We start from the raw sequence: 20056 nt of genomic DNA, 5'->3' as shown, positions 1-20056 counted from the left end.
TTATATCACCTGGTTTTCTGCAGAAGTTCTTAATTATAGTTCTGCAAGTGACTTGGAATTTGAAATTCCCAAAGCAACAGAATAGCTTCTAAGCTGGTGATAATGGGCACAGACAAGAAATCTGATGTTATTGAAATGTAGTGAAGTCATTATGCAATATAATTATGAAGAGGTAAAGACTGCTTTTGTGAACTAATTGTGAATTGAAGGCCGTTTTTTTTTTTTTTTCTGGGAAAAGGAACGTAAGTCTCACCGAGAGACAGTAAAGTCCTTACGTCAGTTCTGAAAACGGGAGCTTGGTGACATGATCCCTATGTCATTGTGGTGCCTTTGAAAATTCTGCCCCCATCTAGATCTGAATCTGAGTTTCAGCGTGGCACAGAGCACTCCCCGCTCGCTTCACGTGCCTGTAATTCTTACTCTCACACTATTAACGCATCTGGTGGAAGTCCCTGTCAAATATAAAGCAGGCTCTGTCACCGACCTTGGTGTGGCTGGCTGAAGTGACAAACACCATGTTTAGTTGACAGAGCTCCATGTGCAAACAAAACTATTTGAGATAAAAACCAGTGTTTTAGAAATCGATATCCCAAATTCATTCATTCCCCCCCCCCCCCCCAAAAAAAAATGATATTACAGGCAGTTTCTTGGTTACTGGTTCTGAAGAAGGAAAAGCAAATAAAAATATTTTTTACTCTAGGCTCTACATGCCTAATATAAAGGAAAATCAGCGCCAAGACTGCTATAAACTACATTTGCAATACCTAGGGTTCGGGTTGTTTTGTTTGTTTGCTTGTTTTTTTTAATGTTCCCTATATATTTTTTTACTGCATCTAGAAGAAGCCTTCTAGAGGTCTGCTTTGGTTTGAAATACGTACCACAGTCAATCCCAGAGCAAAAGTTGAGTGAAACCACAGGAGAACCCAAGAGTGAATCTGTGAGACCAGTTAACATTTCCTTAACGACATCCTGTTAATATTTCTTGCCCAAGCTCCCCCATTTGAAACACCTGAGGCAAGGTCCTCTGTAACTCTCACCTTTACTCAAGAACTGTTGAAAAATAATTAAAAATAATTGACTGGGAAAACACGTTACAGTGTGTGCATGCATGTTCCAACTCTTGGTTACTCTTCTGTCTACAGAAGAAGAACAGTGACCTTTCCCATGGCTTCCCCATTAAAGCCCTGGATTTTGGGAAGCTCTACCAAGATGACCTTGCTGGAAAAGGAATGACAGACCTTGCAGCCTGGTGTGAGAAGAAAACTGACAGTGACTCCCTGCAAGGGTCAGTCCACCCCCAAGAAAACTCACATCATTATTTAGAAGGCTAAGAATACAAGGAAGCCGTCTAATCCAAAATGTGCCATGTGGTTGAGAGCGCAAAGTTTTCCAGCTTATAAACTGGACTCTAGTGTATAAAATTAAGGTATTAGATCTGTGATGTATGGGACAACAGTTTCCAGTCAAGTATAAAGTAATTTACAGTTGAGAGTCAACCTACGATTGAAACTCGCCCTCTAACACTCATGCCATCTGGGGTAACTATATCTCTCAAGATCACAGAGCTTTGCATTTGAGAGCAAGATGCTCAGAGCACGCACATTTGTTTAAGTCACAGGTTCCCTGGCAGAGTCATGTACCAAGCGATGCCTCTTACTCTTCCATTTCCCTCTCCCTTGTTACCTGCTGAGCCCTCTGAAACAGAATAATTGCACCATACCTGCTCTCACTGACACTGGAGAAGATGCCTTCTTCTGTCATATACTTTTTTTTTTTCCTTTTGCCTTGCTGGTCAGGTTCTTTCTCTGGCTCACTGATTGTTGCATACAAGCAAACACAAGCCAGATGGCTAAAACCATCAATCTGTGTTAAGATTTATGTTAGGAACAGAGAGGTGAAAGGCTCTAAATACTGCTGCTAATCCCCAAAGCCATTAAACCGCCTCCTCCTTGTTGCTCACGCTTCTATTTGCATTCTTCTTCATGTTAGCACGTGGAGAGTCAACGCTATACAAACACCTTTTATTTTTAACCGTGTATGCGTTGAAGAGCCCTTACACGAGAGCCAGCTCTCTGTTGCAGGAGGCTGCTGTTTCATCTGCATTCAGGGTCTGCATCCCGGGCTGCCGGCGCTCCCCCAACAGCACTGCATGCTGCTAGCTCCTCCCTGCCTTCCTCTAACCTTTCCTCAGCTTGTCTCATCCTTCAGGATTTGCTCCTTTTCTCAAGCATTTTCTGCTGTTTCCTGATTGCCAGGCATTTCCTTATTTCCAGCCTACCCATGTGTCTCAGCCTGCTCCTCCTTGCAAGCGCGGCTCCACGTACTGAGGCTGGTGAGGGGTCTGGAGCATGAGTCTTGTGAGGAGCAGCTGAGGGAGCTGGGGGTGTTCAGCCTGGAGAAAAGGAGGCTGAGGGGAGACCTTCTCGCTCTCTGCAGCTACCCGAAAGGAGGTTGTTGCAAGGGCGGGGGGTTGGTCTCTTCTCCCAAGTAACAGGCAATAGGACAAGAGGAACCGCCCTCAAGTTGTGCCAGGGGAGCTTTAGACTGGATATCAGGAAACATTTTTACACTGAAAGGGTTATTAAGGGTTGGAACAGGCTGCCCAGGGAAGTGGTTGAGGCACCATCCCCTGGAGGTATTTAAAATAGACGGGTAGACATAGTGCTTAGAGATACGGTTTAGCGATGGGTTTTTGTCAGAGTTAGGTTGATGGTTGGACTCGATGATCTGAAAGGTCCCTTCCAACCCGGGCAATTCTGTGATTCTATGCACATAACCAGGGGCTGGGAGGGCACGGTGGGGCCGGACCAGCCTCCCCTCTGCAGCCTGTACACACACGGCACTGGCAAACAGAGCAATGAGCTGTACAGAAGGTTGAAGGGACAAGTTGGTGTTCATACTACTGATGCCTGAAGAGAAGCGCAAACCAAAAAAGCAACCACAAAACCTTTCAGCACCGACAGCTGCAGCCATCCTGTTGAGCTTATTTGCTATACAAAACCAGCTGTCCAGCTGACAAAGTTCCTGCCCTCAAGCATTTGCCTAGCAGGTATTCCATCATCTGCCTGTACAGTTTCCACTAGAAGAACAGAGGATGTGCGGCACAACAGTCTCGCAACATTGAGGAAAGCTGATCCTGTTTTGGGGTGGCCTCTGCTTGCTCAAACAAAAAGCTTCTCAAGTCCAATCTGGGAGTGGGTGGGAGCGCGGGCCAGCGTACCTGCCTGATGCAAACTGTCTAAACCATGACAATATCAGGTTTCCAGGGCTCGAAAGGACTAAGAGAGTTCTCGGTCTCCACATTTCTCTCTACCACGCTTGTCTTCCCAAAGCTTTGTCCCAAAGCTTCAGCCACTTATCTATGTGATCATCTTAACATCCTTAGGGAGTTTTCTAATCATGCGTCTCACATCCATTTTCAATCGTTAGTAACTGAAAAGATCACTTTTTGATTGCTTATGACCCCTGCTACTACCCAAGAGGAACTTCACAATAGCGTACAGGCTCTATGTCAACATTTTTGTAGCATAGTAAACCACACGAGAACAGGATTCGGTGACGCCTAAACACACGCATGAGGCTCACAATAACCAAGGAGCTCAAGGGCTCTTTGGGTTGCTCTGATCCCTCCAACTCAGCTCTCCACTGGGAGAATACAACAGACTGACCAACAGCAGAGAAGGGAACGTTTTCTTTGAGGAAAAGCAGATTTGGAAATCTCTGCCAGATGAGATCAACTAAACCCAGGCCTGACTCTTTTCACATCTACTTGTAATAAATTATATTTTCCATAAAGCTTTTCCCTCGTCCTCAGTGCTTCTAAGAGGAAGAAGAAAAAAAGAAAAAGGTAAACCAAAAAGATCCTTCACAAAAAAAGCACGTTTTTCTGCTTTGGAAAAAGAAATGGGACTTCTTTTGGTTCTGAACATTTGTATCCTTTAATCATACAATCCTGCATACAGAGCAATAGGGACAATATAAACCTCCATCTGACACTAAGCGAGTTTAATCAAATTTTTTAGTCTGATTATAAAGAAACTTCCACTGATACACTCTGTACATCCTGGCCTTACTGCAGCACTGGTGCAGTTTTTCTTCCCGTGTTGCTTAGTTACACCAGTCCCACAACACCGGAGTCTCGCTGAATGTAAAATGTGTTTGTAGCTTTTGAAGCCGTATCAAATAGAAATCCTTAGTACCAACCTCCTAAGAAGTTAGGCGCTGGGGTTTTTTTTGTCACCACATCGATGGCTTCTTTTATGTACCGTATCACTTGATCTGCTGTAAAATACATATACCCACACGAGCCTCAGCTGCATATAAAGGCTACGCGGTAGCTGCCGCTCCCACTGCGAGTGAACTGGACAACATTGTTCCAGTGCAGGAAATGGTGCTCACAGCCAGGATCAGATTTGGATTTCTCTTTCGCGGATGCTTCTACCTTACACAAAAGGAATGAGGCGCTCCTTGGGAAAATATACATCAGTTTAAAAGAAAAAAAAAAAAATTATTGCAAAACTTCCTTATTTCCTCCCTGCCCTAAAATACTGAAAACAACCAAGTTTTGTTTACACAAGTGCTAAAGTGGATTTCTCACCCATATGTATGCTAATGTAGTAGTCACACACAAAATGGTATGTTTTGCATGTGGCGACACATTTCTAAATACAAGCTTCTAGCAAAATCTCATCAGCAACCTAAGGCAGAGGCAATCAAATGAGACAAACGCAAATTTAACTGCATCCTTTGCAATTAGAAGCACTCGAGCACATGAAGTGACTCAGTGTCAGCGACCAGATAGGACAGGATATTTTTGAGCATGACATAAAAAGCATTTGGAATGCTTTACATGGGATGCCACAATACGCGACACAGCAGGAAGAAAAGATCCCTGATCAAAGATGTATTCACGTAAGGTATTACACAGAAAAAGCTTCTGCTTGTTCACCTTCTGGTGCCAGGCACCCGTGTGTGAAGGACTGAGTACAGAACAGAACAGCAATACATTTCCCTCCCCCTATCAGTCTCTCCCTCAGTCCTAAGGTTATGTACAGACCGCAGTGATTAATAGCCACTGTTGGACCAGTCCTCTTTTGGTTGAGCTAATCCTGTTTTTAACTATATTTAAGACCTACAGGCTCCACAGCACCTCATAGCAAGCACTCTCATACCCTAACTACGCGTTGGGTGAAAAACTACTTCCTTTTGCTTGTTTTCATGCCGATTCATCATTTCCTGGGACACCTTACGCTTCTTGCGTTACAAGAGATGGTAAATGATTGCTCCATATTCACCTTTCTAATTACCTCACTCGTCATCTTCCCTGGGCTCTCCCACGCTGATAACACACACAGCAGCCTGGTCCTTGCCTCTGCATGACCCCCGTCATGCCTTCAAGGGCATCCTCATCGCCTGCCACTTCACTGTTTCAACGCAGCCCTTACCCAGGCTGGAGAGCTCAGGGATTTGGAGAGAGTGGACAAATACCTAGAAACAGCCATTTCCCCTGACTTCTGGGCTGACTGCAGGCTCCATCCTCAGTCTCACAAAAGGAGACAAAGAAAATGTCTACGAGATGCTACTGGAGCATCTTGTTACGGTCCCATTGTCTGTCCATGCTCCGAGCAGTGGTGCTGCTTGGAGCATCAGGAATGAGGAGGCAAACGATTTTCCAGGCCGTATAGCAGCCAATATCACAAGCCTCTGTCAAACCATGTACAACCAGAGGATCTAAGCCTGAATTTTGGGGCAACCAACACTTGCAAGACACAGCCAAAGTCTAGAGCAATGCTCTCTCAGCAGTCAGCCAGAAAATAATTCAGAAGGGATCGTACTAGGAAGTTTTATTACGATTCAAACTGAAGCAGGAAACTGCCCATTAACATTTTACTAGGTAGTGGAAACCCACTGCCATTTTAGAAACTGCTAGGAACCCTCTCTTGATCTGCATATCTCTTGATCTGCTGAAAACAGTACCCGAGCCATCAATTACGTACTCTGCCTCCCAAGCACCGCTCCTGAGCTGCTGCTTGTTCATCCTCCTGCACCGCATTGAGACACCGGCAAAAGGGGCTAAGACAGACAACCCCAGTGAGTGGTAGGACTGGCACAGTCATTGCCTTGGCAAATGAAGACAAAAAGCCATAGAAAAATTTTGCTTCGCGGTTTTACGAACACCTTTAGCTTTTAGTTAGCTTGAGATTTTACGAGGTGAGTTGTTTCAGACAAATTTTGAAATGGACAGATCTTTAAGCATTACGGCTATATTAAACTTTTGGACTGAGAGCAATTTTTACAGCATCCTATTTACATTGGAGTGTACTTTTATCAGGGCCTGTTGGTGCTGTGAGCGAACTAGAAAGCAAAGCCAACATCCTAGTCCAGTGCACAGGCTCCTCCAGCTCCCCATATGGGTAGTCTTCCTTTGAAGCCTCTGCTACTGAGGGACAAGGATCCATCATGGAAACAGTGGGGTTGTGCTTCTCCCCAGCTGCTTTGAATTAAGTTCTTCAGCAAGGGGTCCTGCAGAAGCCATCTGAGGATGACATCCTCCAGTATAAAGACAGCTCAAAGGGGTGCAGAGAGCATTTCGCACCCATGTGAAATTGCCAGTGTGCCACCGGTACACTCTCAATTGCTTGATACGTAGCCCTGGAAAGGAAAGGGATACGTGCTCACACACCATCTCATTGCACATTCACCATTTGAAAAGCCAACCAGGATTTCCAAGTGTTGGAAGTCAAAAGTTTCACAAGCCAGAGAAACCAGAGGGTCCCCTGAGCATCCCAATGCAACAGCAGGGACTGCAGCTCCATCAGAGCTGTGGCGTCAGGGAAATGGGACTCGTTTTGCTCCTTCCAGCCAACAGGCCCGGGTTGCAGGTGATCCTGCCCGTAACCAGGGTGCAGGCCAAGGACTGTGACACCACATCCCAATCTGCTGCTGTGGCTGGTCACTTCAGCTCTGTCCCAGCTTCTGCTCAGCCCCAGACGTGTTCGTGTACCCACAGCAGGTGTCTGGACGCAAGTTTAGGCTCCGTGTCATTGGCAGGGACCCAGCCCATCCACGGTGCCTTGAAAGCTTTGTGGGGGAAAGCAGTGAAGAAAGGGAGATGACAGTCTGACTGCCTCCAGTTTAAACCTGTGAAAACACAGGCGGTTATCAGCTGTGAACACGACAACCTGAAAAAATCTGCATGGAGACAGGAAGAGTAGCTGCAACCAAAACCTTCAGGGCGGCCCTCATTGATCAGGAGAGAATGGCAGAGGGATTTCAAACTCCCCCAAATCTTACTCCCTAGCATCTGTTTTTGGGGGGCTCCAAGCCCCGGTGGCCTTTGCACGCCTGCCTGAACCGGTCAGAACAAACAGAGCTTCGTGACTTACGAGGCAAATCACTACCCAGGTGAAATTTCAGATAAAGGATATCGGGTACTTCCAGTAAACTGCTTGGCACTTATCCACGTAGTAAAATAAAGCCCATGAAAAATATTTTGTGGAATACATTCAGGCGATGAATTAAGGAAACGAATCGCCTCATGAACACTGCAAATGCAAATAAAGAGGCTAAATTTATCAAACGAATTACCCATTTGATACAGAATTACTTACTAAGGGCTAACTTATGCTTCCTTTGCGCACACCGAGGACCGCTTCAGCCCCAGTGAAGTCTGCCATGTTAAGCGAAGAGGGCAATGCTTCTCAATACCAGTACAGGAATTACAATCTCTGCTTAAGAGTTCACTCACGTATTAGTGCAGGGATGTGCCTTTTTAATACAAAGCCCTTCATTCAGCCATTTAGACAGTTTCCAATTTGATTCCAAGCCTGGTAGATCTCTTAACAATTAATTTCCTCTGTAATTGTAATATATTTGCACTTTTATGCGCAACTAGGACGCTATGCATCCTCCTGAAGTAACAAGAGGACTAATATAAGACAGTGGCTCTTATCCATATGCTTCGGGTAGGGGGGACAGTATTTTTGTCAACCAGGATAAAAGAAGAAAATGCATTAAATGTCATAACCTGGAATCGAGGGAGAGAAAAATTTATTGAAGATGAAGCAATTTCTCTCTCTTTTTCCTAACACCAACTGAGACGGCTCAAAAAAAAAAAAAAAACAAGCTCTTGGGCTCAGCATCCTTTCATTAGCTCTGAAAGGACACGGAGTCTAAAAGCCTGCATCTTCCATCTATCAATTGGTCTAATAAAAGTGCAAACCTGTCCTCTCTCTAACAATTTTAGGGATGCTTTAGTGAAGTAATTTTGTTACTCTGTTTCAAGTAGTAAGAATGTAATATAACCTTGAATGCCGCCGCTTCACAGTACATACCCTTTATAACATTACTTTTGTCTGAAGAACATTTTCAGAAAAAATGATCCCCTCTCCAATCCACCGATAACAGGTGGTAGATCTAGAAATACTTTAAGCATTGCAACTTAAGATAAACCTTTCATAATATACAACAGCCGCCATGAAAAATAAGCATTTGCCAAAGGTCCTTACAAGATTACCTATCTGACATGGGAAGTAGCTAGGTATACACAGTATACACGAGAGAAAAAAAAGGTATCTCTGTCTCCAGCTGGCAACTGTTTACCAATACACTTAATTTTACTCCTATGAATAGCATCCTAGAAGTACGTATCACTGTAAGGTAAATGTTGGTAAATATAGCTTTTCAAGGGGAACTGTTTTTATACCACTCCCTGGTCAGTCTTACAAATACATAGAGAGAGAGATATATATATAAAAAAGTAAAAGCAATGCCTAGTATCTAGGCTCCATGTAGAATTCTGTTGGAAGAAACAATGAATTCCAAGAGAAAAAATGGGACAAGCATCAGCTCCTTTCCCGGAAAGCTCCCTCATAACACTAGTAGCAATGAATCCAGCGATGTAAGAACTACACATCTGAGCCAGGACTGCAGGCAAGGATGTTTTATTTGCAAGACATTCTCTTGGATTAAGCAGAGAGAATTTCCCAACACAGCTGAAAGGAGAATGGCTGGGCTATCTCATTCCGCGAGGAGACAGGACTCCATTGGTAAAAAGAAAAAACACATCACTGTTTGCTGCACCTAATGTGTTAAAACCATGATCCATCTTAAGCACAGAAGGTCGGTTGTTCTACAGAAACCGTCTTTCATCTTTGCTCTTTTTCTACCAGGACATACGTAAACTTCTCAGCAAAACCCTAGAGGTTCAACAGAAAATTCGGCGCAGACCAGGACCCTTTACCTTCTAAACCAAGGCTTCTCTGGACAACCACTAGGATGAGATCCTAAGTCTGAGTTAAAGTGGAGCACGCTGGCTTTGGCTCGGGTTCTGTACAGGCCAGTACTGATTACCGAGATTAAATACTGAGATTAAATCGGAAATTCTGAGACTGTGACAAGTGGTCTGTTACTGAACAGCTTTGCTACACTCCTAAGATAGGAAATTGCTTAGAAGTCTGCCTCTTCCCTCTATATATTTAAAGTTTGCAAATGACAAGGCTCTTGGCAGTTGTCTTAATATCAGTACTATTACTCGACTAATTTCTTTGGCATTCCACTCGCAAAATAGGCCTAATGATACGTTCAAGTAATGGAACAATTTCCCTGTATCTATATTCCACTTACTCTAATGCACTGAGGTGTAACTCTAGCTTCATTTCATTATCACTTGACTAGCTCAAGCACTTGGATGTCTTTTTGGATTTATTAATGCACCGAGTTTACAGTAATAACTATTTATGTATATAACTCCATGAATATATTCTTCTTTCTAAGCATTTTTGTCCACATCTATTAAAGTAGATGTATTTCAGAATGTTTCTGAATGCAAGACACGCTTTGAAAACGTCATGATGTTTCTTCTCTAAGCTTAAAGTAATATCTCAGTGTTATTCTCTCCTGTGAGTGTTCAGATAGTGTCCTATCAATTTAAATTTCGGGCAAGACTATCCTTAAAGACTTTTAATTTCACTACCTTAATAGATTCACCTAAAGCCAAACCAAAACCACCACAGTTCTGGCAATTCCTCCACAGTCTAAATATCAGGAAATTATTGCCAAAGGTAGAGACAGTTGCTAATTCCTTGACACAGAGCCATGTCGACTACGTCCTCTGTGCAGGAAACCAGAGAAATGGAATATCCCTGCAGTAGGAGAGTCTGCTGATAGTTTGTCAAAGTCTACTACGTTAAATGCAGATGGCAATTCATAAGAGACCAGAAAAAGGGAACAAGGCGCAGACGTGATGGTCATCTGGTGATGACCATCCAGACCTTCAGCTGATGTTCTCACCAGTAGGCTATAGGCAATTTAAGACGGGGCTGACTTCAGCTGACATCTGTTGAAGTGGTGGTACCCTGCGGAAAAACGTCAATTCAAGACGGCAAAGAAAGCCTGAGACTGTATATTAATCATGAGGGCACTCCTCCAGGAGAGAGACCCAGATACTGATCGTTTCTCCAGGGACACTAATGGAGAGTCACTTTGGTAGCACGTATCTTTCCTGCCTCTCCCCGTCTCCTCACAAGTTGAAGATCTAAGTGACTCCTGTAAGGGCATACCAAACATCCATGGCGATACAAGACATTAAAATGACATCTCCCAAATCACTGACTACTGACCTAATCACAGGAAATCCTTCGATGAGTCAGGGATAAAGTTTTAGATGCTACACTGGTTCCTTTTAAAGCTCCAGCTCACTAGCCAGTAGGTGCTCAGGTCCTTCTGGAAACCAGCATCATTAAGGCACATCAAAACTGGTATTCAGAATCATTAGTTATAAGAAAATTGCATCAGGGAGCCTATCAAAATGGGTCTTAAGATCTTTTAGCAATCTATATCAAATTGTAGCTGCTGAGGTCTAAAACCTCCTTCTCTGGACAGCTGTCTGCATAAGCATCGGATCGACCTTTTACATAGTCACATACCTGCAAACCACTGGATTTGCAGCACCTTAGAGGGTCCCTACCACAACCACCTCTCTATGGTCACAAATCAAATTCACGGGTTTAATTTCAAGCCAAAAAAAAATTGCAAAAACTTCCCATGCATGAGAAAAACCATACTTTTAAAACTATGGTAAAACTGATCATCTCTGTAATGCGGCATAATGCAATTACAAGTCTTTATATAATGTGACACCCAACCACACAGGTTCTCTGTAGACAAAGAGTCCAACAATATTAGGTTTTGAACACCCACCCCCCCCCCCAAATAAATAAACCTCCCATCTTCCTCTCTTTTACCCTTTGGGCTTGCCAGCTTTGAATCACCTTGTCTCTTGGGCTTTCAAATCCAAGTGAGCTTTACGTTTATAACAACAATACACCAGGCTTTAATCCGTGATTTCAAAGACGTTAACGATCAAGGTGAGTATTAATACTCTAATTTGCTGGCAAATTGACACGATAGTCTGCTCTCGCTTAATCTGAAGGGCAGGGACAGACCCAGCAACAGGAGGCAGGGTAGTGCCACTTTATCCTATGTGTTGGGGTACACTGCCAAAAAAGCCATCATCACACAATGAACGGCTTAGACGTGAAATGCAGTCTTTGAAATGCATGTTCAATGTGCTCCAGACAAAAATATTATTAAGCAGTTAGACACCATTCTATGCTACCTGAATTATTCAATAGGTCTTTAAGTTTCAGCTGCCAATCATTGCAAACTGGAGATTACAAAGTCGGCTACAAAAAGCTTTGTTCTAGTGAGATGAGACAGAAAGATCCCAATTTCCATACTACCAGGAAAGGAAAAAACCACTGCAGCTACTGTGACAAGATAGTCCAGTAGAATTAATGGAGACCCACAACACACCAAAGCTCGGGTTCCTATTACTCAACGGCCCTTTCCACCAGATAGACAGACAGTGTGGGGAGTATTTAAGTGACTGCCACTTCTGAAATGGGTGATAAAACAAAATACTAAAATCTGGATCTTGTCACATATCGTGGGACTGATGTCATAGAAAACAAAATAAAATGGGAGAAGCTTAGGGTTGATAAAAAAGCTGAACACAGATTTCTAATGATATACAATAAAAATAAATCACAGGCACATGGGGGGGAGGGGGATTAACAAATTTACTATCCACCAGGTTTTCTAAAATTCTTAAAAAGTAACCTCCTGTGTGAAACGTAAGATGAATGGCTAACATTTCCCAAGTGCTCCGGCGAGAGCCATCTTTCTCCCATTCATTCTTGCACAGGGACAGCTCAAGTTTAAAGTTCTCATTCAGACACAGCTGGGCTCTAACCCCTGCGGTATCTTTTCAGACCCAGAGAAACCCTACCAGCATCGTTAATGAAAGAGCAAAGCATGTACAAAGTGCATGGAAAAGCAATATACGCTAGGAGCTATATACATGAGTGCAAATCATTTTCTTCTCAGAGTCAAGAAGCCAGTGCCACGTACCAGGTTTTGGGAGGAGATATGGCTACAGCAGAGAACGGAGAAACTAGCTGTACTGAGCAGAAAAAAGCGGGCCTTAATTTTGCAAAAGCAGTATCACAAGTAGTTTTACCGGTTCACAAATTTTGAATGTCTGCATTTGCCCAGGATCAGAGCCTCTATGCGCAGCTGATCGTTAAAGAAAGTTCCCGTTTTAATATTTGGCTTAAGCGGGGGAAGCAGAAAGGACGCCAACTGTAGTCTTTTTGCTGCATCATTTTTTAAAGTCAGATGGCACTCGATTACTACGCTTACCTAGAGGGAAAAACTCGCCCATTTTCTTCTTGAAAATTTTGTAGTCGACCTCCAAAAATACGCAGAAGATGATACGATCCACCTGTAAGAAACAGAATTGTTCACAGTGAAATGATCGCAATCATAAACATTGGCAGTAATAGTTAATAAAAGCAAAGAAACTTTTAAGCCAACACACTTTTATGCTCCAGGCAAGCAAGAAAACATCACAGGGATGCATGTTTTGACTTTATTGTGCATCTGTGTTGTAATTTACAAAATAACATTTGCAATCGCAGCTCACAACTGTATTCTTTGTTAACTGCCTCCTGTTTATGCAAACCACTCTTGAGCACAGTATAAATGACTTTTGGCATTCTAGATGAGTACTGGGATGCAATGTTTGATGAAAGAGTCACATGGGGGGCTTCTAATAAGCATACAAAAGAGTAAATGGGTAAGCAAAGAGCTCTTTTTCCAATCCTTGTCCGACAAACCTATTTGCAAAACCATTTAGTATTTTAAAATGTCTTTAAAAGGTTTCATGCGGTTTTAATTTACATGAAACCACTTACTCTTGCTATAATACAAGCAGAATGCAGCAAAAACAAAAGCTGATTAGATGACAGGTAGCACACGGGGTAAATAAAACATTTAATATGCCATGTACTTAGGGAGGCCGAGCATACCAATGAAACCACAGCTCATAATGTATGCGCCACCCACCAATCATTTCAAATAAATTGTTTGGGAGATCATTGCATGTGAAAGGCTTTTCTAAGAGAAACCAAAATAAAAGGCAAACAAAACAAAAACCAAACAGAATTCCAAAGCCTTTAAGACTGAAAAACACCCACCCTGGACTTCGCTCTAGCCTTGCTATTCCTTTGTTTTATCTGTTTGCATAGCCCAGCACAAATTGCCTCCGCAGCCAAAACCCAGCCCCAGGAGGAAGCTGTGGAAGTCAGAAAGGCCCTCCCACAGCTGAGCTGAAGGGCCCGCAACCCACTAATCAAGTTTTTCTCTGAAGCACATGAGAGCTTAAGCAGAAAGGGATGAAGCCCAAGCAATAGGAAATTCAGCATCTTGGCTGGCATTATGCTGTCCTCGCGTCTGCACGGGCAATAAGCCGATCTGTCGTAGCAGAGCTCTTCAAGAGCGCCTTTGCACATGCTAGAAAAAGCTCCAGCCTCCTGCCCTCTGCAGGGAAACCAGCGGGAGGAAAGCTCTCCAAAAAAATGCCTTCGTTCCCGTATCTGCAGTAGAAAATGCTGTCCTTCTGCTAGAGCTCCTCTTCGAAGCAAAGTACAAGTCTTGGCTTCAAAGGTATCATTACGCTGAGCAGCTCAGGACGTCATTTTAGAGCTCATTTTGGAGCAGCCTGGTAAAATACAGACGGGAACGAGAGCAGGCAATAATTGGTTACGCTGGAAAATGCGAGTGGTTGCTAACAAGGATATCTCTGAGTCAAAGCCGACTACAAAACCTGAAAGAGCAAACTAGGTAGGAAATACGAGACTGAAGGCACAGGTTACGTGGGCGTTAAGGAAGAAAGAGGTTGCGAGCAGGAGAGAAAGCAGCAGGGCAGAGCTTGAGCCGGCACTGCCGGCCGGGAAAGCGTATCGGCAGATTTGTGAGCAAGAAAACTGCCTGTTGCTGTCTGCTCATATGATGTTCACCGAAACAAGCTGTTCTGTGCATCCCTCGTAAACAAACCAGGCTAGACCTTAAAGCTATGCTGGAGTGTATCACCAGCTACTCTTCACAAGGGACATAATAAACAACCCAAATACTGGTTAAGTGCTCAAGCCAAAAAGCCTTACTCATCTGTGTACTCACAAATTTATAACATAAAGCACTGGTGGCAAGTGATGTCTTATTTTACCTGCATGAGAGCTTCCAACCTAAATTGTGTGTTTTCAGGAGGGAAGATTTAGACAGCAAATGCTTAAATTACATTTATTGTGAAAATTGGTTTAGCATAGCACTGGGGTGCCCCTAGATTGCCATCTCCTACCTCCGCCTACAGAACGGAGCAGATATTTAAGCATTAAAGCGATAGGCCCAATACAGAGAATCACAGAATTGCCCAGGTTGGAAGGGACCTTTCAGATCATCGAGTCCAACCATCAACCTAACTCTGACAAAAACCATCGCTAAACCATATCTCTGAGCACTATGTCTGTCCATCTTTTAAATACCTCCAAGTATGGTGCCTCAACCACTTCCCTGGGCAGCCTGTTCCGATGCTTAATAACCCTCGCAGTGTAAAAATGTTTCCTGATATCCAGTCTAAACCTCCCCTGGCACAACTTGATGAACAAGGACAGACAAAAGAGCAAGGATGGAAACTTATAAACCAGAGGAGGAATGCTATTCCCACGCAGAGAAGTTCCGAGTTGTCTTGCTCTCTATACGGTCTCATATTCTCTGCTATAAATGCTACAGACATGTCCCTCATTTTATACAGTTCCACTTCTCAAGGTGTTCCCTTTACTTTTATTCATTCTGTGCAGTTCACAATGATAAAACTTCTGCAATCCTGAGAATTTCTACTACTTCTAATATAATTCCTTAATTTAAAGATAGGGAATCTCTCTAGAAACGGCAGACTATTTCAAAATTTCTAGCCTGCTAACTGTATACATCCTATATATAAACCTGTTCAATTTCTTCTTGGTGTGAGAAAAAACGCTCTATTTTTAAGTATGCATAAGATATTGTGATGACAGCTGAAATCCTGTGTTTATCTGATTGAATGGCATGTGTTGGCAGATAGTAAATCTGAAATTAAACCATATTCTATCATCCTGCCAGTCATTGACTATTTTATCTAACATCCCCAGCTATAATAACTCGAAATTAGGTATGGAAAGTAACCCTTGTCCTCACTGTTCCTGTTCCAGCTCCAATAAGGAAAGATTTAATCCAAGTGACTCCAAACGTGCCTTGCCTGCTGGCTCACAAAAGCTCAGCAGGCCTTTTGGGATGCACACTTATGAAAGATTCTCCCTTGTTCAAAGAGGAAATCTCTCCTCTGATGTGTCTAGGAAACGCCAACTTGATTAGACGTTTCATGCCGCCCCTTTACAGAGGGAAGGGAGTAGCCCCCCAGGACTCCCCCGAGCGTGCCCAAGGAGCCCCCAGTGCCTTTTGTCGGTGCCTGGCTCCTCCACAGCTGACCAAGCACCACTCAACTGCAGCAGAAGTTTAAAGGAGCTGCAAGTTGAAGGTATTAAAGCTCATCCTTGATTGACAGCTCTTTTTTTGGAGGCCGGTATTAAAATCAACCATCCCCTGTCAGAGCCTGATTAAATTCTGCTCGCTTCACAGCTACGAATAGGTGGATCAAAGAACCCCAAAATTAAGAACGCTGCAACACAGGAAGAAGGGAGTTAAATTGCATGAGCTGTTCACTTAGTAGGCAGCTTCACAGCTCAAGGCTGAGAGTACATTGATTTTTTTTTTTTTATTTTTAATTTTTTTTTTTTTTTTCTTGGGCCCTGCTCTCCTTGCCAGGTTCCATTTAATTTTGAGGGGGATACTTGCCTGGTGGTTTTGTTAGCTGCACTGGATAAGGATCAGTAAACTTCTGGGGCTCTGCGTGGCTCACGGGGCCGAGGCTGTTGTGCAGAGGACCGGACCCAGACTCGGTCATTAACGCCAGGATTTTACAAGGATACAGCCAAATCTCACAAAGTGAAAACCCCTCCTCTGGGTATAACAGCACTGTTGGTCTTAAGAGCAGCAGCATTGATCTTAATTCAAAGAAGCTAGCAAAAATATTTCCTCCTGCTTTTTGTTCAGTGGGGTTTTGGCTGGTTGGTTTTTCCCCAGTGAATTTGTGAGCACTTTACATCTAGTGTGTTTTAAGTTTAGTGGTGGGTTAATGCACCTTGGGTTGGTTCACTCATGGACCACTAATGGTCTAGAAGAGCTCCATGGGAGGTTGGGGTGGGAGGGTGCTCAGGGACTGCACCTGCACCGTCACCACCAGCATGGGAACAACGAAAAGCCGCGGAAGGTCCCAAAAAGCACAGGGCAGAGCTGGGAGCTCATCCTTCTGCAGCAGCCGACCTCCACCGACACAGAGCCACCGCCAGCCAGAGACAGCGCTACCCACAGAAGGCAAACACAGCAAGAAGATGGACGCGCACCACTTGGAGAAATGGCCACAAGCCTCGCCGCATGCAAAGCCATGATAATACAAGAGCCTGCTGATGCTTTCTGGTAACTTTTACACCCTTTTCTATGGATTCTTTGAGAAGGAGAAAAGCCCGTCCTCCCCAGCAAGCTAAAAGTAAACACCAAGTTCCCCCTAAAGGACCCTTCCCTCTACTGCAGCATGGGAGAGGACGCGGCATGTGGCACATGCAGCCATAGATACAGGAGGAGTTTATACTCTACAGCTGTACCTATATACATTTTAGGATTGATGATGTCTCCGGTTTTATCTCAGCTCTTTTGCTGTGGCCTCCAGCAGGTCGTCCAGTTCCTCTGACTTAATTTCCCTATCCATTTAAGGGACGGTAATACTCAGTCGTGCACTTATGCACTGCTACAAAGAGGTATTGCCAAGCGCAATCCGCAGGACATGCCAAATGTTGTCATGCGTATAGCTGTATGTATAAGCCAGGTGCCAAGCTGTATATATCAAGCACAGCTTTGAAGCAGAAAACTGGTCAAAAGACACTCTAGACTATTTTATCCGATGAGTGTTTCCATGTCATTGCCACCTTGTGTCCTAACAAAACAACAACTCGCAACAAAAATAAACCCAACTGCGTTTCAGCACTCCCAAGTATTTCATGCGTATCCCCAGTACCAAGGCATTTACCCAGCAGGCAGCAACTGCTTTTTATTATACGCGACAACAAGTTTCATCATAATTTAAATCTCTACCAGAAAATACACAATAGAAAAACAATGCTAACTTGTAAAAAATATTTCCCAATCCCAAATCAAATTAATGGCAACAAACAACAAAGAGAATGAAGCGGCTTTCTGCTCTTTGTACGCGTAGCAAATCCCTTTTATGAACCGCCCCTGCCTGATCCCACCAGGACCTATTGTCGTAAGGCGATGGTGAACACCAGAAGCTTGCTGTAACATTTTTAGTTTATCAAACATTCTGTGGACTTAACCCAAAACTCAGTGAAGCCAAACGGAGGCTTTTTATTGACTTCAGCGTGCTTGGATCAGCGCCTGTACTCCGTAATGCCAGAAATAACATTTGCCTCCTTAAGAATTAAAGTTCTTCTGATATCCAAATTTCCTTACTCTAAATTTTCAGATACTTCTTCAAACGTATCCTTAACAGTCACAGTTCAGAGCTGTCTGTACCCATTAAGTCTCCCTGACTACAGTGCCTGTAAGGAAGAAGTCCTGAACCTACAACTGTGCCGCAATCCCACATTTTCCCTCCGCTTGGACCCGTGGCTGCTGGGGCAGCCCTGTTGGCTTTCACTGCATGACAAAGACTTCCCTTATGGAGACCAGTGGGAACAAAGCCACCTAAGTCAGGTTTCCAAGGCATGCTCTCGTGGAGTCCAAATCTCAGTTGTGGGAAGTAAAGAAGGAGGAGGAAGAGATTTTTAATGCACCACAGGATCAGACTAGAACTGTCCTCGCTGGTCCCTGCACCCTGGGTAAAATTTCTTCTATCTCTATGGCAAAGGCTCAGTTTGCTGTTCTGAAGTCCACATCTCTCTCTCTCTCTTATCTTCAGGAACCTCATTTTCCATCTATCTCTTTTCTGGTTTTCTGACAGAGTTCCTCCCTGCCCGGCACCGAGCTGACGCGTTGAATTGGCTCCATGCAGAGGTACACTTCAAAGAGACCAACATCTGTTTCTGCCCCCTTAAACTACTGGTAAATGATGCTCTTGATGCTGACAGTCCCCCCTTCAGCCTACCCTCTGCCCGGTCTGATCCGCTGGTAATCCTATTGCAACCAACTAACAGATGGAAATACCAGCTTTGTAAAATAACACAGGCATCTGCCCTATCCCTCGCAGCAGCTGTGATCCACTTCGCCAGAGGCAGTGCCTTTCCCGAGCACCGTGCGCATCTGGCCAGCTGTCCAGATAGCAGTCTGCCTGCCCAAAAAGAAAGAGGAGAGAGGACTGCAGTCCCACTTGGAAAGGAGTCGTGGTCGAGGCCAGAAGTCTTCACACACTCCTTCGAAAGGTGAATAGCTTCAGGCCCTATAAAAACTACTCAATTCACAGCACTGTAAATTAAAATTCAGCCTCCTAGTATTATTACTAATTTCACAGAAACCGTTAAAGCGTAGAGCCTAGCTGACTGTCTGCTTCTTTCTGCATGACATCATGGTCTATAATTGCAGAATTACTCTCAAAAAGAACTTCAGTCAAGTATTTATGGCAAATACAAAGCTTCGCCGCCGCTTCCATCCTCGTAACAAGATTTAAGCAGGGCGGAGGTGCCAGACTGGTGATACGGTGAATTTGACAACCAACGAACTGTGTGATGATGTTCACAAAGCAATTCACCTAGCCTTAAGATCTTTCCACCTGGCCCAGCTTCAAATCCGCTGCAAACCTGAGCCAAAACACTATCCTACCCCCTGTTTACCTGAACTTGCAGCTACCGAAAGGAGCCCAGCTTCAGGCAAACAGACGATCTCTAGATCATCCTTCAGTCCTGCTGGTGGAGGAGGACAGACGAACTCTCTCAGGACAAAGCTCTTTGATTTTCATGGATTTGAGTTTTGAGATTCTTTGAATCCAAAACAAAAATCTAAATAAAAATCCACGTTACTGTAAACCTCCCGCAAGTAACGGTATTAATGGAGCGTTATGATATCACATCAAGAGCAAATACCCATTGAGGACCAGCTGTGAGGAAGCAACTCTTACTTAAACCAACATGTTACTTAGGCAGTCATTGAAAGAAAAAATAATACAAAACACATGAGTTATAAAATGATTTATGCTTTTCACAAAGAGAGTGGAATGTTTTCTACGGTGGTCTTACTGAAGTTAAAAACCAGAAAGTTATTATTAGTGCTTTAATATCCTACTTCATGATAGAAAGCATACTTTGCTGGGAGTGAAAGATAATTAGAAGTCCAAAGGCAATTTAAAAAAAGCCCCAACCAAACACAGCAAAAAAACCCACCAGAAATTTATTACAAGTTTAAAATATTAACACAAACAACATCCCAAAGGAACAGTACCTAAGGCTTTGCAGCAATCCCTGCCTCTAAAACAAAAGGCAGTAGCAACACGCTTAGCGATGAAACTCAAGATAAATTTAAAACGCAGTCGGAATGTCTCTGCCTGTCTATTGCTCCTGTTCCTACAGCTCTGCTCATATTCAACAGATGAGGGCAAATTCCTCCCCGTACCACA

General features: G+C 43.7%; 1 protein-coding gene across 3 annotated transcripts in view; it reads right to left on the bottom strand.

Annotated features, from left to right (window-relative positions):
- The window catches only part of MACROD2 (mono-ADP ribosylhydrolase 2), an 891460-nt gene that overhangs the window by 79388 nt on the left and 792016 nt on the right, over nucleotides 1–20056 (bottom strand). For all 3 annotated transcript variants that reach the window (XM_054194034.1, XM_054194036.1, XM_054194035.1), the window contains exon 9: nucleotides 12703–12784. In XM_054194034.1, the coding sequence (XP_054050009.1) occupies nucleotides 12703–12784 (82 nt within the window). The remainder of the gene's footprint in view (nucleotides 1–12702; nucleotides 12785–20056) is intronic.

The sequence above is a fragment of the Rissa tridactyla genome, chromosome 3 (genome assembly GCF_028500815.1).
Source record: "Rissa tridactyla isolate bRisTri1 chromosome 3, bRisTri1.patW.cur.20221130, whole genome shotgun sequence".
Taxonomy (NCBI): domain Eukaryota; kingdom Metazoa; phylum Chordata; class Aves; order Charadriiformes; family Laridae; genus Rissa; species Rissa tridactyla.
Note: the sequence above shows the minus strand (reverse complement) of the source record. Positions and strands in the feature narration are given on the sequence as shown.